Source organism: Ailuropoda melanoleuca, chromosome 1 (genome assembly GCF_002007445.2).
Source record: "Ailuropoda melanoleuca isolate Jingjing chromosome 1, ASM200744v2, whole genome shotgun sequence".
Lineage (NCBI taxonomy): Eukaryota > Metazoa > Chordata > Mammalia > Carnivora > Ursidae > Ailuropoda > Ailuropoda melanoleuca.
The window spans coordinates 201,102,379-201,125,677 of NC_048218.1; the positions used below are offsets into that span (position 1 = coordinate 201,102,379).

General features: G+C 42.6%; 1 protein-coding gene across 4 annotated transcripts; it reads left to right on the plus strand.

The window, feature by feature from the left end:
- The first annotated feature begins 7,440 nt into the window (after positions 1–7,440).
- On the plus strand, positions 7,441–13,682 carry GSTK1 (glutathione S-transferase kappa 1). 4 transcript variants are annotated; one of them, XR_004619042.1, is made up of 9 exons: positions 7,442–7,620; positions 8,180–8,261; positions 8,461–8,589; positions 8,895–8,995; positions 9,170–9,205; positions 11,033–11,149; positions 11,527–11,620; positions 12,637–12,763; positions 12,916–13,681. XR_004619042.1 is itself a non-coding variant. In XM_034638617.1 (8 exons), exons 1-8 carry the CDS (start codon positions 7,549–7,551, stop codon positions 12,666–12,668), a joined length of 663 nt encoding a protein of 220 aa, XP_034494508.1. In that variant the 5' UTR covers positions 7,442–7,548; the 3' UTR covers positions 12,669–13,682. The 4 variants fall into 4 exon arrangements, 3 of the variants coding, with proteins under 3 accessions (XP_019660336.1, XP_034494508.1, XP_002924211.1); XM_034638617.1 differs by having other exon boundaries at positions 12,637–13,682; XM_002924165.4 differs by lacking the exons at positions 12,637–12,763; positions 12,916–13,681 and adding an exon at positions 11,887–12,142 and having other exon boundaries at positions 7,443–7,620.
- The last annotated feature ends 9,617 nt before the right edge of the window (positions 13,683–23,299 follow it).

Genomic DNA, 23,299 nt, shown 5'->3' on the forward strand with positions numbered 1-23,299 from the left:
ACAGTATCATGGTGATGGTGGCACAACTCTATAATATAATTTAATAAAAATCATTGAATGGTACACTTAAATGGGTGAATTTTATATACATAAATTATACCTCAACAAAGCTGTAAAAAATACACCTACCTCGTAGGGCTGTTACAATGATAAAATGAGTTAATTTTTTTAAAAAGATTTATTTATTTATTTTAAAAAGAGAGAAAGAGCATGAGTGAGAGGGGCAGAGGGAGAGAGAATCTCAAGCAGACTCTGGGCTAAGCGTGGAGCCCAAGGCAGGGATTGATCTCATGACCCTGAGATCACAACCCTGAGCTCACGACCTGAGCCAAAACCATGTGTCAAACACTTAACCAACTGCACCATCCAAGTGTCCCTAAAGGAGTTAATTTTTATAGAGCACAGTATCTAACAGCTAGTAAGCAATGTGTGCTCTACATGTATTAGCTAAATAACAAAAATTATTATTTGTGGCTATGTGATTCATCACATGAATAAATTACCGACAGTTCTTACGTGATTTCCTATAGCACAGGAGGCATGACATCTGAATACTTAAGCAATGGAATTACTGCTCTTCCATAAAATATGTTTTAAAAATCAGGGGGCGCCTGGGTGGCTCAGTTGGTTAAGCATCTGCCTTCTGTTCAGGTCATGATCCTTGGGTCCTGGGACAGAGCCCCACCTGGTGCTCCCTGCTCAGCAGGAAATCTGCTTCTCCATCGCCCTCTGCCCCTCCCCCCCACTCGTGCTCACTCACTCTCTCTCTCAAATAAATAAATAAATAATCTTTAAAAACAATCAAAATCATACTAAGCTTGAGGTCACTCAAGTAGAGACTTTGAAACTTATTACATGATCTGGCCTCTACCTGCCACCTCCCCAGGCCACTGCCTTCTTCACCCAAAAGAACTTCTCTCGATTCCTGGAGACTCTGGACCATAGTGCTGTCTTTCATACCTGCTGCTGGCTCTGGGTACACATCTACCTACACTTCTTCTCCATGGTCTAACTCCTACCTACCCCTACCTACCTTTCAAGTCTTCATTTAGGGTCACGCTTTCTAAGAAGCTTGTTTGATTGTTTCTTGTTGCCCCAATGCCCCCCACCCCAACACACACACACACACACACACACACACACACACACACAGTTTATATTGAACCAACTTGTTGCCTTTTGATCCCCATATCAAAAGATAAATGATGCTTGTAGCCATCCCCAAGCACTCAGAATAGTACATGGGACATACGGGGCCTTCAAGAAACATTAGCGCAATGATTCTTAGCCAGGGGTGATTTTTTTTTTTTTAAGATTTTATTTATTTATTTGACAGACAGAGAGACAGCCAGCAAGAGAGGGAACACAAGCAGGGAGAGTGGAAGAGGAAGAAGCAGGCTCCCAGCGGAGCAGGAAGCCCGATGTGGAACTCGATCCCAGGACCCTGGGATCATGACCCGAGCCGAAGGCAGACGCTTAATGACTGAGCCAGCCAGGCGACCCCTAGCCAGGGGTGATTTTGATCCTGCAGACAATATCACCTCAAAAAGTCCTCTCATGCCTACTTTCGGTCACTCCCCACTCCCACTCCCAGCCTCCAGACAAACCACCGATCCACTTTCTGTTTTCTCTGAATATGTCATACAAATGGAATTGTACAATAAGGAGTTCTTTGCATCTGTTTTCTTTCACTTAGAATATTTTATTGTCACAGCTAGGAATGGGGGTACTCCTGGCACCTAGTGGGTAGAGACCAGGGAGCTGCTAAACATCCTATAAGGCACAGGACGACCCTCACAAGAATTATCCACTTCAATATGTCAACAGTACTAAGGCTGACAACTCCTACACTTGTGGAATGAAAAGTGTAAAGTAATGAACAAACGGATCATGTTTTTAGGCCTGAAATTAAGGATTGCTTCTACTGCCCTTTCAGGTTCTCAAAAAAGTCTCTAAAAATGCAATATCCCTTTCTTTCCATAATGCGAAATTTGTTTCTCCAATATTATTTTCAAAACTCCCCAGGATGGGAGAACTATCAGAATTATTATATCTGGAGCACTGTGGTGTGCTTTGCACAGGTCCTTCTTCAGACATGACTCCCAGCTCATGGGAGTGCTGCCAGCAGACAGCCCTCAGCCGAAGAGTCATCTCAGCCAAGCTCAGCCCACCCTTCCAGGGTAACCCGCATCTTGTGACTGACTTGTGAGGGGCTGTAAAGGCCCAGCCAGCTCACCCACCTTCGGCAGCTCTGTGAAGCCATCCCAGTTTCACAATTCCTTGTGGAGTTGACTGAGAATCAAGCATGAAGCCCATGCCTCCCTCCACCCCGTGCTGTGTCCTTCCTTCCCTCCCCTTCTCACCCCTCCCTTTCCACAGGCAGCAGTCGTAACATGAATCTCCAATAAATATGTAAGTCCTCCTCTCTCATCTCCAGGAGACTGCCTCCCAACTCTGACACCAGGAAACAATGGCTCTGGCTTCGAAAATGGATTTTGGAACATGAAGGTTTTTAATATATTAAAAAAATAGGCCAACAAATATACAGTGACAGAAAGATTAGTGCAGGCTGGTCTCTGGTGACAGAAAGTCTCTCAGTGGTTGTTTGGGAACGGAAGGCAGGGATCGCCAAGGGTCTCAAGGAAATTTGCAGCTATGTTCGCTATCTTGATCGTGGTGATGGTTGCACAGGTGCATACGTATGTCAAAACTTATTAAAGGTACACTTTAAATATGTGTAGTTTATTGTATGTCAGTTATAATTCAACAAAGCTCTTCCATAAAAAGAAATGAAAAAAGACATTGTCAAAGCCTTAAAGAGAGTCTAAGAAATTGAGAAAAATTGTGTGTAATCCCTAAAATAGAATTATTTTCATTTTCTTTAGTTTTCACCCACATGTATATGTGTTTTATAAGGGTATAATGACAGCACATATTAGCTGTTCTCAGCTGTGATGTTGTCACACTGGTATGTCCTGATGAACTGTAAGATGTCCCAACTAAATTTGTTATTAGTTATATTTCAAGTACCCTAGTTTGCCAAGGTTGATCTCTTTTAATAGAGCATAGTGTTTCCAAGATTAGAACCATAATAACATCAACCTCACTCTCTTGCATTTTGGCATGATTTACTCAGGGAGAAAACTAGCACACAGAATTTCACACACCCCTTGGTAAATCCTTAGGAAAATGTCAGGCCTTGAGAACTGAGACGTAAATACTCCATTGCATCTTGGCAAATATTGTACCTTAAAACTGTGTCACACGTGCTGCTACGTGGCCTTCATAACTGACATTTTCGTTAAAGCAAAGTAAAATACACAAATGGCAATAAATCAGATACGTAAGTCTCCTTGCAATTCCCTCCCTGTTCTGCCAGTACAAGTTCCTAAAGGCTCGCTCCTTCCTTCCTTCCTTCCTTCCTTCCTTCCTTCTTCTTCCTTCCTGCTGGCCTTTATCCTTTCCTCCTGCCTGTCTGTCTTTCTGGGTAGATAAGACACTCACATGGGTTGCAAATCAAAGGGTTAAATGTTTCATCCAACAAAAACTTTGTCTTGCCCTGCCCTAGTCCCCCGCAGCTTCCCTCCTCAAAAGCAACCAGTTTCACCAGTTTTTTTTCTCTCCATCCAGCAAAATCAACACACACATACATGTATATGTACACCACACTTAGAAAGCATTGCAATCCTTAAAAAAAAGACAGCAAATAATATGCGCCATTTTGCATCTTGCTCTTCACTTATTAATATATAGGATATCATGCAATATTAACATTTAAAGAGCTTCCAAATTCTTTTTAAAGTTGAAAAATATCATAAATCTTGGTGTATTGAATTAGTTACACATTGATGAACATTTAGTTTCCAATCTTTTGCTATTATAAACAATGTCGTAATAAATAACCCTAGAGCACATCATATTGCATGGAGGCAAACATGTTTATAACATAAATTCTTATTTTTTTAAAGATTTTATTTATTTATTTATTTATTTATTTATTTATTTATTTGACCGAGAGAGAGAGAGAACACAAGCAGGGAGAACAGCAAGGAGAGGGAGGGGAAGAAGCAGACTCCCTGCTGAGCAGGGAGCCCGTTGTAGCGCTGGATCAGGACCTGAGCGGAAGGTAGATGCTTAACCAACTGAGCCACCCAGGCACACCTTTAACATAAATTCTTAAAAATGGAATTGCTAGGTCAAAGGGTGTGTGTATTTGCAAAACAGAAAGATACTGCTAGACTGCCCTCCTTAAAGGTTGTACCGATTCACACTCCCACCAGTAGCGTAAGACAATGATTTTCCACAAATCCCTGCCAACACCCTGAGTCATCAAACTATTTGATCTCTGCCAACTTGATAAATAAAAACATATCATAGTGTAATCCTGACTCACAAGTTTTATAAGTATATACTAGCACAATCTTTTACATCCATATGTCCATTTCCGTGTATGTTCTGTTCATGTCATTGGCCCATTTCTCCACCGGGCTTCTGTTCTTTTACTTTATTGATTTCATAGCTCTTTCTACACTAGGATAATTAGCTTTTTTGTTTGTTTGTTTTTATAATGAGCTTTTGGACTGTGAAATGAACCCAAATATTTTTCCCAGTTATTTTTTGACTTATTGGAGTTTGCCAAATTTTTGTGTAATTGAATGTATAAATTTTTTAAGGTTTCTGCATTTAGTATCACAGCTAACAAAGAGGTCTCTACTCCCAGATTATTTTTTAAAGATTTTATTTATTTATAAATAAATAAAGCAGAGGGAAGGCAGGGGGAGGGCAGAGGCAGAGGGAGAAGGACAAGCAGACTCCCTGCTGAGCTGGGAGCCTGATGCCGGGTCTCCATCCCAAGACCCAGAGATAACGACCTGAGCTTAAATCAGACACTTAATCGACTAAGCCACACAGGCACCCCATCTACTCCCATATATTTTTTTTAAAGGTTTTTCCGTAAGTTCCTCAGGTACTTTAGTGATTCTTTATTTAACACAAAATATTTGATCAGGCTAGACATGTTCTTTGTGTAAGGTGTGATGTATGGGTCCAACTGCATTTTGTTTAAACCTCCCAGTTGTCCTAAAACCATTTATCAAACAATCCATCTTTTACTTATTTGGAAGGGCAGTTTATTTAAAGCATTTGTGGTTTCAAATACTTGACTCCAAATTACATGATGTTTCAAATGTAGAGAATATCACTGACCATGAAAGATAAGGATTTGGTTTACATAACCCACCCCTTCTCCAGCCCCTCCTAAGTTTGAAAACCACATCACATTTAGTCCCTTTATTAGTTACTTTTTCTACTGTAAATAATTGGCTTACACCACTATTTCTTGTTCCAACAACTCTACTCTGTACCTAGACACTCCTCTCAGCATGTGTGAAGAAGTGTAAATATTTTTTGTTGTTCCCATTCAGTATAATCCACAGAGCCCAATATAATAATAATAATAATAATAATTAATAATAATAATAATAGCATATGGAAGCAGGATATAGAGACTCAGATCGATGTTTTACCATTCTCTGATTCTTAAAATAAATATCCATCCGTCCATATGATATAAAAGAATGACTGAATATATACATAAATATATAAATGGAACAATTCCCCTTTCAGAATTTCAATTAATAAATGTAGAAGAAACAAGGGAAATAGAAAATCACCGTTAAAATACCACAGTAACAATTGCTACAGGCAAAATCTACCAAGGAATGATAAAATTGGCAGGTGAAAGTTTAAGGAGGAATAAAACATTTCATAGCTTCAAAGTATCTCCCCCAAAATATGGGTGGTTTTAACATACAGCCACAAATTCTTTGATGTCCTTCCCTCCAGGAGATGGATGGGTTTAATCCACTCAACCAGTACCCCCACCTCCAGACTAGTCTGCACTTAATGATTCCCTTCCAAAGAACAGAGTACGTTAAGGGGGAAAACAGTGATTTTTACAGCAGAGAAACCTGGCAGTTTTCTCCACCTTACCCAAGTGGTCAAGGTTAACATCTTAGGTACTAAGTCATGTTGGTATCAGGAACCCCCTGACACAATTCAAGGAGAGGGGCACTTCACCTCTGTGGTATATTTCCAAAAAATCTGAATCCCAGCCTAGACATGAAAAAACATCAAACCCAAATTGAGAGACATTCTACAGAATACAGTGACCAATACTTTTCAAAAGTGTCAAGGTCAAGAAACACAAGAAAAAGTCAAGAAACTTTCATAGAAAAGAGGAGGCTAAAGAGAAAGGACAACTAAATGCCAGGTAGTAGACTGGAATGTATCCTGGAACAGAAAAAGGACAATCGTGGAAAAACTGGTCAAATCTGAATGAAGCCCATCATCTAGTTAATAGTAATGTACCAATGTTAATTTCTTAGTTTTGGTCATTATACCATGGTTATGTAAGGTGCCCACATTAGGGAAAGCTGGATGAGGGGTATATAGAAACTCTCTGTACTATCTTTACAACTCTTCTGTAAATCTAAAATCATTCCTAAATATTAAGGTTTTTAAAAATAAGTGATGATTTACTTTTAAAATAAAATATTATTATGGAGCTAAATTTGCTCTTGGATACTTTTAAATTAACATTACTGGAGAAATGTATGATTTTTCAGTTTCAGTTATTGCAAAGCAATTAGTTCAATTTGCAAGTGGGTGAAAATAGCAACCTCGTTTTACTTCGTTTGTTCTACTCTGTGTAAATGTTTACAGTCTGTCTTCTGATGTCTTAAGGTAGTTTTTCTAATGAATACAAATGAGAAGTGCAATCTTTGTTATGTGTTTTCCGATTCATAAAATTAGTAACATTAAGAATAATTTTAATAAAATTATATAGAATTTTAAAAATTATTTCCTTGCAGTAAATATAATCCCAACGTAAGACGATATAACATATTCACAAATAGAAATAGGACACACCATTTCCCATTATCCCTGTGATTATCGTGGCAGGGAGGCCTCCTTCTCTCCTGCACTCACTCTCAGAGTATGTGCTGTCAAATATGTCCCAAGGTAAGCTCTGAGAAGCACAAAAAAATGTATAATTTGGGTACTTCTTACTCTGCCCCGGTCTCAGAAAGTTCCTGCAACTGCCAAGTCACGCTAATAACTAACATGTATCAGTTACACATTCCATTCTCACGAGGCTATACGAGATAGGAGTTACCATCACGTATGTCCATTTTTAAGAGAGATGGCGAAGAAACTGAGGTTCAGGGGGGTCAGGGGTCCTGCCAAAGGGGCACAGCTAAGTGAGAGGGACAGCATGCAACTCAAACACCCGCTTGGGCCTCAGACTCCATCCCAATACAGGGCCGAGACAAGGAAGTGCCCGGTCGGGGGGGGGGGGGGGGGGGGGGGAGGGGGCAAGNCCCTCCCCAGGGTGCCCCTCCCAACCGCCCTTTGGCCAGACTTGGCCCCGGGCGTCTTTCCTCGCGCGGCTGCGCGGCGGAGAGCGGGGGGCGGTCCTCCGGGGCAGGCCGGGAATCCAGGCGGGGTCGCCGCGTTCCGGGGCTAGGGAACGCGAGCTGCTGCAGCATGGGACCGGTGCCGCGTACCCTGGAGCTCTTCTACGATGTGCTGTCCCCCTATTCCTGGTTCGGCTTCGAGGTGACTCCGGGAGCCCCCCTGGCCGGGGCTTGGAGGGCAAGGGAAGGCGGCGAGCGGGGCGCCGGGGCCGTGGTCTCGTGAAATTCTTGCCGCTGCCCGACGCGGTTTAGGAAGCCAGGGGTGAAAGTCACTAAACGGTATACAGTCGCTGGCTTCCAGGTCGAGCCTTTATATCCTAAGGCAGTGGTTTTCCACGACAGTTCGGAATAAGAGGGGTAACTCCAAAGAATCAAGGAGAAATCCATGGCACACCACCTCTTAGCCCTCCGATGTTAGTTTTTGGGGGGCGGTGTGCAGAACAGGATGGAAGCCGTCCACTGAGCAAAGATCCTGGGATCGATTTCTTGGGACGGAGCAAAGTTCAGGGGATCGATTTCTGTGGGTGGAGAGTTTCGCCATTTAAAACCAAATAATTTAGGGTGTCCGAATAACCCCTACTCTTGTGCACTTAGAGCCTCTGGCTAATCAGTTGGCAGAGAACACCCCTCCCTCTCTCTGAGCGATTTTCACTCTGTCCATCTTACACACTGGCTTCCCATCTCCACCTGTGCTCCTGCAGGTCCTGTGCCGGTATAAGAACATCTGGAACATCAACCTGCAGTTGCGCCCCACCCTCATTGCCGGGATCATGAAAGACAGTGGTGTGAAGGCAGCAGCGTTTGGGACAGGGATTTGAGGGAAGGAGGCTTTCCAAAGTCCAGGGGGCTGCCCTCAACTGGGTCTTTACATTGGCACCAGCAGCTAGTAATTTGCACCGTGCTGAAAACCCGGATAGAGGTCCCCCCAAGCCTGGGATCCTTCGGTAGTCTCTCACCAGTGTGCCCAAATTTCCACTTGCAGGAAACAAGCCGCCAGCTCTGCTTCCCCGCAAAGCCCAATACCTGAGAAATGATATTAGGCTCCTGAGACAGCATGTCCAGGTTCCGATGCAGTTCCCCAAGGATTTCTTCTCTGTGATCCTTGAAAAAGGTAAAGAGTGAGATACAGATGGGGTATCAAGTGGAAGGCAGCAAAGTTGTAAATTGTAGTGCCAGGAAGTAGGGGCTGGCAACTACGTGAAATGAAACAAAGCTTGGGAAAACACAGGTCAGCGTTGAGTGAGCAGAAGCTTCTGGGGACTTGAGGGGAAGAAGAGCAGGACAAACCAGCTATGAGAAATTTGGGTGGGAGGCTGAGGTTAGCTGAGTTCGGGGGATGTCAGAAGCAGGAAAGAGCCGGTCCTCCATGGGGAACAAGCCAGAAGAGCCCTGCCTCTGAGGACCTCTGCCCCACAGGAAGTTTATCAGCCATGAGATTCCTCACCGCTGTGAACATGGAGCACCCAGAGATGCTGGAGAAAGTGTCCAGGGAACTGTGGATGCGTGTCTGGTCACGGGTGAGGGCAGAGCTCTGGGAACCTATTTGGGAGACCCTGGATGACGTGCTGAGCCTCCCCTAGAACCTGGTTTCCTGAGTCCTGGTCCTGCCTTCCCCTGTTGTTCACTGGCCTACTGTCCCCCCATCTTACCCCTTACCGCCCCTTTCCTGCCGAATATTCTCTTCTTCTCAGGATGAAGACATCTCAGAGCCCCAGAGCATCCTGGCTGTGAGTGTCCTGGCTCTGTCCCCACTCCTCTCATAGGGAAGCTGAGAACAGCTGATGTCTAGGGGCAAAGAGGACACTGTTTTAATATTGGGTGGAAGAGGTCATAGTTATTTGGGGAGAAAGGATATCTGTGTTTGAGGAGCTGAATTACTGAAAGGTTGGAACTCAGAGGACGTCCTCTATCTCATGGTTGAAAGGGAAAGTGCAAAATTCTGCATAGGTAGATCTTATTTCATGAAAGAGATCAATGGGAGAGAGATGCTACATGTTGACACCCCCCGATGGGGAGGGATGAAGTATTGGCCCCAAACACTCCCAACACCAGACCTCACCAATATATCTAGAGTGGAAAGCAGGAGACTTTACAGACAGGCTTTAAAAAGAGAAAAAAAGATAACGGACTCAAGCCAGAATCCCACAGAAGCCTGAGTGGAAACACATGGAAATAGTTCAAAACATTGAAATGTGTGCCAGCCATAGATGGGGGTATAAAAAGTAAGTTTTTCCTTGGGATTAAATCAGGAAACTCAAAATGATATTTTCCCTTCCGTTTACAAAAGATAGTTGAGGCATTTTCAAATTTAATACATGAAATGGCAAATCACGAAGAATGGCCAATATGTTCCTCCAGTGTTTTTATTCCTACGAAGTATATGCGCGAGCTTGTCTTTCTCCTTACTAAGTAACAGTCGTTTTCCATACCTTCGTAAATTCTTTGAAAGTATCATTCTTAGTTTCTACACAGCATTCCATTCAATGGGCCTCCTTTTGTTTACTTAACTGTTCCCCTGTTGTTGAACATTTGGTCTCGGACACAATTCTCTCATGTAGCCAAGTCAAAGACCCTGCCACATCAGAATGCACCTCATGACTTCCTGTTTCCCCCTCCACGTTGAGGAGGTTGGGTTGCAGTGGTTCTCAACCTTGGCTGTATATTTTAGTCACCTGGAGCACCTGGGCACTGCCTACCAAAAGTTCTGATGTAATTGTTCTAGGGGATGACCTATGAGTGGGATTTTTTTTTTTTAATATTTTATTTATTTATTCGACAGAGAGAGAGACAGCCAGTGAGAGAGGGAACACAAGCAGGGGGAGTGCGAGAGGAAGAAGCAGGCTCATAGCAGAGGAGCCTGATGTGGGGCTCGATCCCATAACACCGGGATCACTCCCTGAGCCGAAGGCAGATGCTTAACCGCTCTGCCACCCAGGTGCCCCAATGAGGGGGATTTTTTAAAAGTTCCCTCAGGAGATTCTAGTATGCAGCCAAAATTGAGAACCAGTAATCCCAAATGATATCAACATACCCCAAATTGAAACTTTTATTCTTGTTAAGCCCTGCAGGTGGCTATATCCCTGTGCCCTGCTCAAAAGTCCTCAGGAAATGCCATGAGAATTATAGCCCAGACCTTGATTCAAAAGAGACAAGATATTAAGGAATTCTGAGAAGTTAAAAGGCAAGAGCCCAGACTTAATGTCAGGGGACTTGGATTCTAGTGTTGGCTCTGCCACTAACAAGTTCTTCAATGCCAACCAAGTCACGTACTGCCTCTAGACAGCAGTCCCCTCGCTGGTTGATAAAGAGGTAGGAAAGCTGGTTTCTAAGATGCCCTGTGGCTTTAAATTTCTGTACCTTGTTCTTTCCACCAATCACAAGATTTTAAAGGGGAGGGAGAAAAACAGCCCCTCTTAGCAAAGATAGACCTCTATTTGTGGGTGGGTGAAGACCTTACCAGGAAAATGGGAGCAGAAAATAAAGACCAGAGTTTCTCCTGAGATCCCTACCCCACTAATGCAGACACAGTTGTGTTCCCTACCACATTCCCTCAGGCTGCAGAGAAGGCTGGCATGTCTACAGAACAAGCCCAGGTACTTCTGGAAGAGATGTCAACACCAAAGGTGAAGAACAAGCTCAAGGAGACCACCGAGGCAGCCTGCAAATATGGGGTGAGCAACTCTTGATGGCGGTCAACCGACATTGCTGAAGACTGAGGCTGAGCATCTGCTGGGTCCCCATGCTCCTGTTCTAAAAGTTGCTCCCAACATGAGTCCTCCCAACTGTCCCAGACAACCCTCATCCTCTCCCTTCCTGTCCCAGAGTCCAAAGAAAGGAAGGGAGTGAGCTAGAGGGTGAGAGGAAAGACAGAGCACCTGAGAATTAGAAACAGAAAACTCCTTAGAGCTCTGGAGCCTCTTAGCAGACACCTCTTAGGCTGCTTTGCTTATATGACCTCAGACAAGTATTGACTCTTAGTCCTCCGTCCCAGCCATTATGAACACCTGCTCTATCACCTTACTCCCTGCACTGTAACTGCTTTCTCCAGGCTTTTGGGCTGCCGGTCACCGTGGCCCATCTGGATGGCCAAACCCACATGCTGTTTGGCTCTGATCGCATGGAGTTGCTGGCACACCTGCTGGGTAAGTTACAGGTTCATGGTGAGCTACCCTTGACCCCAGTGCCACCCCCATTTATCAGTCGGCCAGAAGGACAGATCCAGAGCAAAAAAAAAAAAAAATTCTATGCATTTCCAACAATGAAACCTCATACACAGAGGTTCTCAGGGTTGAATGGAGAGAAGTCACCTTCACCCTCATAGAAGAGAAGGAAGCCAAGCAGAGCTCTTCCTGGAAATCCCCTGGGGGCTTGTGGGGCCAGCCTCTGATGTGTGATTTTCTCCATCTAGGAGAGAAGTGGATGGGCCCTGTGCCTCCAGCCATAAATGCCAAACTTTAAGGATGGCTAGGGGGAGCAAAACTATTGGGATGAAAAAGTAGACCTTCTGCTTCCCCTTCTTCCACTCTGTGACACTAGGATTCTGACTTCTCTGATAGAGGTTCCTCTATGGCCCTGCGGGCCATGGCACTGTGGAAGGGGCCGCGTGGTGCCCCAAACTCTGCTTTCCCTCAGAATAAACCTAATGCCATCAGGCATAACATTTCTGGGTGTGTGTCCTCTGTGGTCTTTGTGTGTTCTTCCTGCAGTCACCTCCTGTCCATTCTAGGTGTTTGCAAATAGCTCTTTCCATACTGCGAGCCCCACTGCCCCCCTCAGGTCACCTTATGTGGAAGGAGGAAACAGTCCCTCTTCAGAGATGGAAAACTAAGCCAGATGGATTTTGCAACTAACCAGTTTGTCAGTTACTGTCTTCTGACCAGCCACAGTGCCTGAGACGGGGCTGGGATCAGAGAGAGCCAGAACTTGGCTGAGCTTCTGCCCAGATATTTGAACCAGCTCCACGCTACACTGAGAACAGAACCCGGGCAAGGTGGCAGCCACAGGGCGACAAGCTGGAGTTGCCATGGCCTGGGAAGTTGCTCACCCTCAAAGCAGATCCTGAGAAAACCCTGGGGCCTCTCTTCCTAGCCTCATATAACCCCTGTTTCTTCCCACACAAACCTACAGCTTTCCCACTCCCTCAACTATTTATCCAAAGGCCCTGCTCTGTATGTACCAGCTGTGCAGTGATCAGAAGACCTTGTGTTTCAGTAGTCTTTGGACTTCTTTGAGAATACTCTTTATTCAGAAGCTGAAACCACACTTGGACATTTGTTGGGAAACAGGTATGTGTCCTACGATGGCTCAATGGCTCCAGAGGCATTAAGAGGGATTCCTTGCCCCCACCCTCTGGCTCTTTCTCATCTCAGAGCTCATTTTTCCCTCTTAACCCCCATCACTTGCTGATTTCCTCTTCTCCCCTCTTCCATTATTCCAGCATACTCCAGGATTTCAAGTCATCCTTACTAGGCTTATCTGCTAACTAACACCAGAAGTACATCTCCAAATACGTGCTCCCTCTTTCAAGCATTTCATGGCATGTACAGCTAATATAAATTTAAAATATGGAAAAATGTCCAATAGTAAAAAACATAAGGGGAAATTAAAATGTTACTTCTCATATATTCAAGTTATATATTCAAGCATATAGAAGTTCTCATATAGCTGAGAGCATGGTGGTAGAGACAAAGTTTTATGAATAAACATGCTTGTCCCAGTATTTGTGATATCAAGTAACTTAAATATCTAACAATAGGAGGATGTTTGAATAAGTTATGGTACATCTAGGATGTAATGTTTCATAGCCATCAAAAATTATGTGTGTTTTTTTAAAGATTTATTTATTTGAGAGAGAGCGAGCAAGCACACAAGTGGGAGGGGCAGAGGGAGAGGCAAAGAAAGAATCCCAAGCAGACTCCTCACGGAGTAGGGAGCCCAACATGGGGCTTGATCTCATGACCCTGAGGTCATGACCCAAGCCGAAAACCAAGGGTCAGACATTCAACCAACTGCATCACCCAGGCACCCCCCAAAATTCTATTTGTAAGGAATTTCAACATTGGAAATTCTTAGAATATAATATTAGTTGGAAAAAAGGTGAAACTATATAGTAAGGTCTCAGTTATGTCTTGATGTATAAAAACATATTACAGAGGACAATAATATATTAATCCTGGAATAAAATATGCCAGAATGTTTCCGTTTCACTTGTATGCTTTTGAAATGATCATTTATTCTGACAAAAAATAGATAATATTTAAATAATAAAATAAANACATATTACAGAGGACAATAATATATTAATCCTGGAATAAAATATGCCAGAATGTTTCCATTTCACTTGTATGCTTTTGAAATGATCATTTATTCTGACAAAAAATAGATAATATTTAAATAATAAAATAAAAATTTGTGGATTCACATTTGGGCACAATTGTGCATTCTTTCCACTGTTTTTGAAACGTTATTGGTTACTTAACTTAATCCTAAATCTTATCCCAGACTAATGTGACATAATCTTTTATTGTAGATGCGTATTTCCCAGCTTTGCCCAGTCTTCCTTCAAAGAGTCTAGCATCCTGTTTTCTTAATCAGATAGCAAATTTAATCTTTGGAGGAATGAGACAATTTCTAGACTAAACCTTACAAGCATGACGTAGATTATAATGTCTGAACTTCTGCCAAGTAGAATCCAATAGTCAGGGTTCTCCAAAGAAACAAACAGTAGCATATTTATAGGTATATATAAAAAGAGATCCGTTATCAGGGATTGACTCACATGGTTATGGAGGCCGAGAAGTCCCAAAAAATGCCATTTGCAAGCTGGAGGCCCGGGAAAGTGGGCTGGTGGTGTAGTTCCAATCCAGAATCCAAAGGCCTAAGAACCAGGAGCACCTGTGCGATACACCCAGAAATGTGCTCTCTGGGTGTCGCTTAGCTCAGTCAAGTTGACACATGAACTTAACTATGACAGTGAGAAAGGGGGAAGCCCCCAAATGCAGCTATATTTTTAAAATGAACACACTTTTTTCCTAACCCAAAGAGTTTCATACTTATTGTTAGTTTCTTCCTTTCCTCCCCTTCCAGTNCCATCTTCTCTACTCAGTCCACGGATTCAAATGCCAATCTGTTCTGGAAACACCCTCACAGATACACCCAGAAATGTGCTCTCTGGGTGTCCCTTAGCTCAGTCAAGTTGACACATGAACTTAACTATGACAGTGAGAAAGGGGGAAGCCCCCAAATGCAGCTATATTTTTAAAATGAACACACTTTTTTCCTAACCCAAAGAGTTTCATACTTATTGTTAGTTTCTTCCTTTCCTCCCCTTCCAGTCAACAGTTGTAGCACCTTATAAAATTTGTAGTTATGTCAATACTCAGAATTCAACACTGAGGGGCGCCTGGGTGGCATAGCGGTTGAGCGCCTGCCTTCGGCTCAGGGCGTGATCCCGGCGTTGTGGGATCGAGCCCCACATCAGGCTCTTCTGCCATGAGCCTGCTTCTTCCTCTCCCACTCCCCCTGCCTGTGTTCCCTCTCTCGCTGGCTGTCTCTATCTCTGTTGAATAAATAAATAAAATCTTTAAAAAAAAAAAAAAAAAGAATTCAACACTGAACCACTTTCTTGCATTGCAATACAAATTCGAAACTAACCAAATAACATGCTTCTAAAACAAACTCCTTAGGTAAAATTTCTAGAATTATTTTTTTTTACAAACCCAAAACAAGCATTAATTAATAACAAAGTATCACACGCATGTAGTAAAACAAAAGGGAAAAAACCAGCAAGGTATCAAGTGAAAAGTGAAGAGTCTCCCCTTTGTCATTCCCATTCCTACTCTGGTTTATTTGTGGTGCAACCAGAAATGTCCATATGTTTTAACACATGAATGTCAGACATGATTCAGAGGGATTCAGTCTACCCTTCACCCAGTTTCCCCAATGACAACGTCTTGCACAGCTACAGCACAATGACACAACCAGGAAACTGACAGTGATGCACCCTTTTCAGATTCCACCACTTTTTCATGCACTCATTTGTGTCTGGTTTCAGTTCTGTATAATTTTACTGTGTGTGTGACTACCATCACAGTCAAGATACAAAATATTTCTAGCATAAGGGGTCCTCGTGTTCCCGTTTCATTAGCTAGGCCACCTTCTGCCCTCCCCACTTCCCTAAGACCTGGCAATGACTATCTGTTCTTCATATAGTTTACTCATTTCAAAAGTGCTATATTAATGGCATCAGACTGGCTTATTTTCACTCAGCAGATTCCCCTGAGATCCATGCAAGGCGTTGTGTGTCTCAGTGATCTGTCCTTTTGATTGCTGAGTAGTATTCCATGGTATGCATATGCCAGAGTTTGTTTAACCTGTTCAAGGACATTTAGGTGGTTTCCAGTTTGGTGCTATTACAAATAAACCTGCTATGAATATTCTTGTACAGGTTTTTGTGTGCACACAAATTTTCATTTTGGGGGGTAAATGTCAGAAGTACAATTGTTGGGTCATATAGTAAGTCTATGGTTAGTTGTATAAGGAACTGCTGCATTTTTCCTGAGTGGCCAAACCATCCTAACCTTCCCACCAGATATGCATGAGTGATCCAGTTTCTCTGCATCCTTACCAGCATTTGGTGTTATTACTCTTTTTTAATTTTAGCCATTCTGATAGGTGTATAAGTGCTATCTCATAGTGATTTTAATTTGATTTTTTTCTAAGGGCTAATGAACATCTTTTTGTGTGCTTCTTTGCCATCTGTACAGCCTCTTCAGTGAAATATCTGTTCCCACCTTTTGCCCATTTTCCAACTGGATTGTTNGTGTATAAGTGCTATCTCATAGTGATTTTAATTTGATTTTTTTTCTAAGGGCTAATGAACATCTTTTTGTGTGCTGCTTTGCCATCTGTACAGCCTCTTCAGTGAAATATCTGTTCCCACCTTTTGCCCATTTTCCAACTGGATTGTTTTTGAAATGTCCATACTGTCCTTAATCGTTTGTTTATAAGTAGGCTCCACACCCAGCCTGGAGCCCAACGCAGGACTCAAACTCACGACCCTGAGATCAAGACCTGAGCTGAGACCAGAAGTCGGATGCTTAACCAACTGAACCACCCAGGTGCCCCTTAAGTTTTTTTGTTTTTTTTTTAAGTAGGCTCCACAACCAATGCGGTGCCCAAACTCAACGACCCTGAAATCAAGAATCACATGCCCAACTGACTGAGTTAGCATATTTTGAAAGAATGTACAAACTGTAAGAACACAATTTGAAACAACTGGGGGAAAATAACATGGACCGGATATTAGGTGATAATAAGGAATTAATATTAATTTTATTAAGTGTAATAATGGCAAGGTAGCTGGGCACGATTAAGTTCTCATCAGTGGGAACTGCATTCTGAAACACTCAGAATAGAAGTGACAAACTGCCTTTAAAGTGGAAAGAGTAGATGAAACGTAATTGTTGAAGCTGAGTGATGGGTACACGGAGAGTTCCTTATACTATTCTTTCCCCTTTTATGTGTGTTGGGATATATCCATAATGAAAATGTTTTTAAAATGTACTGACTGACTGGCTCAGTACAGCATACAACCCTTGATCTCAGGGTCGTGAGTTTGAGCCCGACATTGGGTGTAGAGTTTACTTTAAAAGAAAGAGAGAGAAAAGAAAATGTACTGAGATTTCAATTCTGTGATGTTACACATCTCACCATGTCCCCACACTACTGTGCACACAAGGTCAGCCTCAGCCTCCTGGACTGGCGACCTGTGCACTCACATGGGGCCTCATGACTGGTGTGGTGCTCTGCCTGGTCCTGAAATTCTTAATTTCAATTAAGGGGCCCTGCATTTTCGTTTTGCAGCAGACCTCACAAATTATGTACCGTAGCTGCTCCTATAAGCACATAATACGTGCTGAGTAAATGTTTATCAAATAAATGGGCCAAAAAAGAGCAGAACCTGAGTGAGAGAAGGGAAAAAGGGATGGGGATGCCAAAGGAGAAAGAGAGAACTAGGTCAAAGGGGAGATGCAGGAAGTCTCAAAATAGAAAGGCTGCATGGGGATTGCAGCAAGGGGTGCTGCCGGGGAGGTGCACAGAGAAAGCAGGAGTCCAGCTGGAAGACGAACCTGGGGTGCACTATTCATCATTCTCCTCAGAGGAATCACAGTCCTTCATTTGACTACAATTCCCAGGTATAAGCAAAAGTGAAAGCAGAAAGAAGTAGCCACTTGGACCCCAGGGAAAGAGGGGATTGTTGGCTAGGAGGCCAACTGGACCACTGTTCCTCACTCATCCCATGACCTTAATCCCAGAGAGTTCCTTCCGTGTCTTCATAGGGGACTGTGGAAAACTGAAACCCTTGGCTTGGATCAGACCAGCTCCCTCTTTGGGCAAGGCCATGTTCAAGGGTATGGCTAGCTCTAGCTGATGCCAGACCAAAAAAGACTGGAAAAGGTGGGGAGGCAGTTGAGAGAGGATCAAGGGATCAAAAGATCATGAATCGTTAGATCAGCAAATATTCACTAATTACCAATCAATGATATAAGTATTTATTATCTACACCATGCATAATGATGAGATGGATGTAAAAGGAGTGTAAACAAACCCCATTCCTACCCATGATGCATTCTGATCCCCACCCTTGTCAGCACTGAGTCTGCTGGGAAGCCCAGCAGCACTTTGTTCCATGTCACTTTGTACCCTTACAGTTAGTTATATACACACCTTTCCTCTTAGGAGCAGTCAGCTCTTTAAGAGTGAGATTCCTGTCAGATTTACTGAATACACCTTGGAGTGTCCTGTATAGCAAGTGAACAGTAAAAATTTATTGAATCCAAGGCTCATAACTCGCTGTTGATCAGGGAGTGGGCAAACAGATAACTCCTGCAATGTGAGCAGGAGAGTGAATTTTTCTAACTCTTGAGAGCAAACGGCAATATCTATCAAAAACTTCACTTTCAGCAATTTTTCTGATTTATACATATGAATAAAAACGTGTATACAAGTGTAGGAATTGCAAAATCCTGGAAACAAACTAAAAGGTTATCAGTGGTTATCATTAGAGAAATTAATTGTTGTTCCATAAAACAGAAACCATTTTCAAGAGTATAATAGATGGAAAGTAACCAAAACAATAGTCGCCTGTGGGGTTGACAGGGAAGGGACATGAGGGAACTTTCTGGATGATAGTAATGCTTTGTATCTTGATTGGAGTTTGAGTTACACAAGTTTAAGTCTTTATCAAAACTTATGGAGTGGTCCACTAAAAATCTGTGCATTTCACTGTGACAAATTTTATTTCAAAAGAGAAAAAGTTAATTGATATTTAACTCTAGTTACTTTCATGGGAAGTGCAGAAAGATTAAATAGCTTACAGAAGGTCACACAGCAAGTAAGCAGTAGGAATGAGTTTTGAAACCAGGTCTGCGCATCTCTAAATATGTGCTTAACCATAACCACAAATACCTCTCTGTTTTCTCTTATTTAGGGACATACTCATGTGGACTTCTTTGCTGCTATCTGCAGACATCTCATAAACACAATGCTTTTTTTTTTTTTTTTTTTTTTTNTTTTTTTTTTTGTCCCTGAGCAACAACCACACTCAACTTCTCAAATTCGAGAATCACTTTTTGTGGCGTAGTGCTGAACAGCTGAGCTGGAGGGACAGCCTGAATGCACTCAGTGCATTCCCAGTGAGCTTTGTGCAGTATTACAACTAGTTGATGAGAGTGAGAATGTGTATTTATCCTTACATACTTGAGAATTCATCATTTATGGGAAGCATTTCCAGCCCAGAAATATCGATGATGCTGATATATTTCATATGAAATCATTTATCCACCTTCCCTACACGTTTGAAAGAGTTGTGGATAAGGCAACGAATACATAGAGAAACACTCTCAACTGGGTTAAAAGGGCAAGATTCTGAGTTTGATTCTAACTAAACAAATCGTGTACTTTCTCTGAGCTGGTTTCCTCCTCCGTAACATAAAAATGATAATCAGGGGCGCCTGGGTGGCACAGCGGTTAAGCGTCTGCCTTCGGCTCAGGGCGTGATCCCGGCGTTCTGGGATCGAGCCCCACATCAGGCTCCTCTGCTATGAGCCTGCTTCTTCCTCTCCCACTCCCCGCCTGTGTTCCCTCTCTCGCTGGCTGTCTCTATCTCTGTCAAATAAATAAATAAAATCTTTAAAAAAAAAAAAATGATAATCAGACTTACCCACATGATTGTCAAGGATCAAATGAGATTGGGCCAATTTGTTTCTACACACACACAAACATACACACGTATCCTCACTTACACTCTTTTTTTAAAAAAGTCACCTGCACATTGGGCCTCCAGAGCTATCCAGGTAAAAGTCTTACCTTTTGTAATCAGTATTAATTATCTCATAAAAGATAAACATCCGGATACAGGGCCTGCAATCCTAATTTCCCATTCTTGCCTTACATATTGATAACTTCATTTAATCTTCTGATAATCTCTTTTGCTGCCTTTGCTCTCTGAATGTCAGCCTTTTCTTAAGATACCAAACAGTGGGGAAAATAACATCTAACCACTCCTCCAGGGAAGACCCCAGAGTTATGATTTTAGAATGTCATAGGTGTTTTGTTAAATTATCATTAAATCAGCCAAAAAGAGTGTTTAGAGTCAGATGACATAGTGTTGAAGAGCCAGGTTTATGGATTGGGACTACAGGTTCAAATCCTGGCCCCACCCTTGATTACATTTTCCTCAAATTTCTGATCTCACCTATAAAATGAACATAATAATAGCAACTCCCTTTTATTACATTATATTTTTAATTACTTAATTTGTGTAAAGCATTTAGCACAGTGAACAGTACACAAAACACTCCACACGTTGGCTACAAGTACAAAGCAGACTCGGATTCAGAAACATAAAATCACAAGAATATGGAGGTGTAGGGAAGTGCTCTGTGGTAGACATCAACTACCCTTCACAGGAAGCCTGTCAATTATCTCTGCTTCTCCCTCCCCGGCCCCACTTCCCTTCACTATCCCCTCCCAAAATGAGGTGGGCATAGTGGGCCCACCTAAGACAGTAATCCAGCCTCTAACATACATGGTGGTTTGTAGAGGCACGTGAGTAGAAAGCAGAATGACCAATAGTATCTTTAGCATTTATATTTTGCTAAGGATACTAAGTTGATGAAGAAAAAAAGGAAGGTAATACCTTTGGGAAGAAGTTTGGCCATACCTATTTGGAGCAACAAAAGCTTTCTTTCACATTGCTTGTCTCAGTGATGACATTTCTTGGAATTCAACAGGAGGAAATAATCCAAAAAGAAGGTAAAACTACATGTAAGAAGAGGTTCATTGTAGCATCATTTTTTAAATGGCTTTATGGAAGCATAATTCACCCTTTTAAAGTGTAAAATTCAGTGGGTCTTTTATAGCATATTCAGAGTTGTGCAAGCATCACTACTAATTTTTTTTAAGATTTATTTATTTTAGGTGGGGAGGGGCAGAGAGAGGGAGAAAAAGAATCCCAAGCAGGCTACACATGGAGTCCGACAAGGAGCTCCATCCCATGACCCCAAGATCACAACCTGAGCTGAAATCAAGAATCAGATGCTTCACTGATTGAACTACCCAGGTGCCCCGCATCATCACTAATTTTTAAATGTTTTCATTAACCCCAAAAGAAATCCATTAGCAGTTACTCCCCATTCTTCCCTCTCTCCAGCCCCTGGCAACTACCTAATCTACTTTCTGTCTCTTGAAACATTTGATGATCAAAAAAAAAAAAAAAAAAATTGAGTAAAATAAACTCAATGCTACCAAGTAACATAACATAAAGGTATGTTAAATAATGGTACATCCATTCGATAAAATATTATGTGGCTGTTAAAAATACCACAACAAAGACTGTATCAAAAGGTGAACTATATGTGATACAATGTTTAATTTTTTTCTTTTAAATACAAAATGGTGAGTACTCTGATTTCAACCAGTGTGTGGACAGACTAGAAGAAATGTGTAGAAATTTTAAATGGCCATGTTAGGATAAGGAGATTGTGGATGATTTTTTTCTTTATAACCTTTAAATATTTTGCAAGATTTTATATTTAACAAGTGGAATTTCTAGGGGCGCCTGGGTGGCTCAGTGGGTTAGCAGCCAACTCTTGATTTCAGCTCAGGTCATGATCTCAGGGTCTTGGGATTAAGCCCCCACATCGGGCTCCATGCTCAGCAGGGAGGCTGCTTAAGAATTCTCTCTCCCTCTGCCCCCTCCTCTCTCTCTCTCTCTCTCAAATAAAGAGTAACAGTATAAAAAAATGGAATTTTTAGAAAATCTATTTAAAATTATCATGATAGAGGATATATTGAAGGCATAGCCAGCTAGCAGTCCAGCCTTCCTGACTTGGAACCAGTTCTTAACTCAACTAGCAAGTTTCTCTAGTGTAGGCTCCTTCTGGCAACCAAGAGCCTTATGCTACAAAGATCTCATTCTCCCAACTGCAAATCCTTTCACACTATAGACATTCAGCCCCCCCTTTGACTCCCTTGCCTGTCAGCCCCCAGAACTATCCAGAACACACTTCTTTTTTTTTTTTTTAAGATTTTATTTATTTATTCGACAGAGATAGAGACAGCCAGCGAGAGAGGGAACACAAGCAGGGGAAGTGGGAGAGGAAGAAGCAGGCTCATAGCGGAGGAGCCTGACGTGGGGCTCGATCCCAGAATGCTGATCACGCCCTGAGCCGAAGGCAGACGCTTAACCGCTCTGCCACCCAGGCGCCCCGCAGAACACACTTCTTAACAAAGCCCTCTTATCATACATATCAATGACTCTTGACAAATTTCCTTCTGTTAATATATTAACTGTAGATGCAAACCCTTCTTTTTTTTAAAGATTTTATTTTTAAGTAATCTCAATACCCAACATGGGGCTCGAACTCATGACTTTGAGATCAAGAGTTGCCTGCTCTACCAACTAAACCAGCCAGGTGTCCCAGATGCAAATCCTTCTGATCCTAGTCATACTTTCTTTATAGGAGATGAACAGTATGGAAATTCATGTAAACAAAACAACCAGCTCTCACCCCATTCTCCATTCCTACTTCCTACAGAGACACAGCTCATTTGGACTACCACAGCCTTCCTGTTACAACTCCTCCCTCTCCTCTATCTGGTCAGAGAATCATCACTGACATTCCATCACTATACACACCTGCATTCTACTCCAGGCACCCTCATCCTCATCCTTCTTTCCCTCCCTCCCTTCCTCTCTCCTCTCCCTCTCCCACTGTCTCTCTCTCTCTCTCTCACATACACACACACACACACACACACTCAGACACTCCACATATCCTCTGATGCAGCCACCCTGGCTATGCCCCACGACCATCCTTGGGATTAGATTTGTGCCCCATTATCTCCTACTCCCATTGGTTTGTCCAGTGGTAACACTCTGAAGGCCTGGAACCTAGCCTTGTGTCCTTCTCTGTGTCTCAAGAATTAAGTATGCCTCCATCCTCTACACTTCCCAGCACCTGCATCACCTAGACTTATTACCAGGATTCCCCTTAAAAGAGTGGCCATAGAGGCACCTGGGTGGATCAGTTGGTTAAGCATCTGCCCTCAGCTCAGGTCATGATCCCAGGGTCCTAGGATCGAGCCCCACAGTGGGCTCTTTGTTCAGCGGGGAGTCTGCTTCTCCCTCTCCCTAAGCCTGCTGCTCCTCCTGCTTGTGCTCTCTCTCTCAAATAAATGAAACCTTAAAAAAAAAAGAGTGGTCATAGGGGCACCTGGGTGGCTCAGTCAGTTAAGTGTCTGCCTTTGGCTCTGGT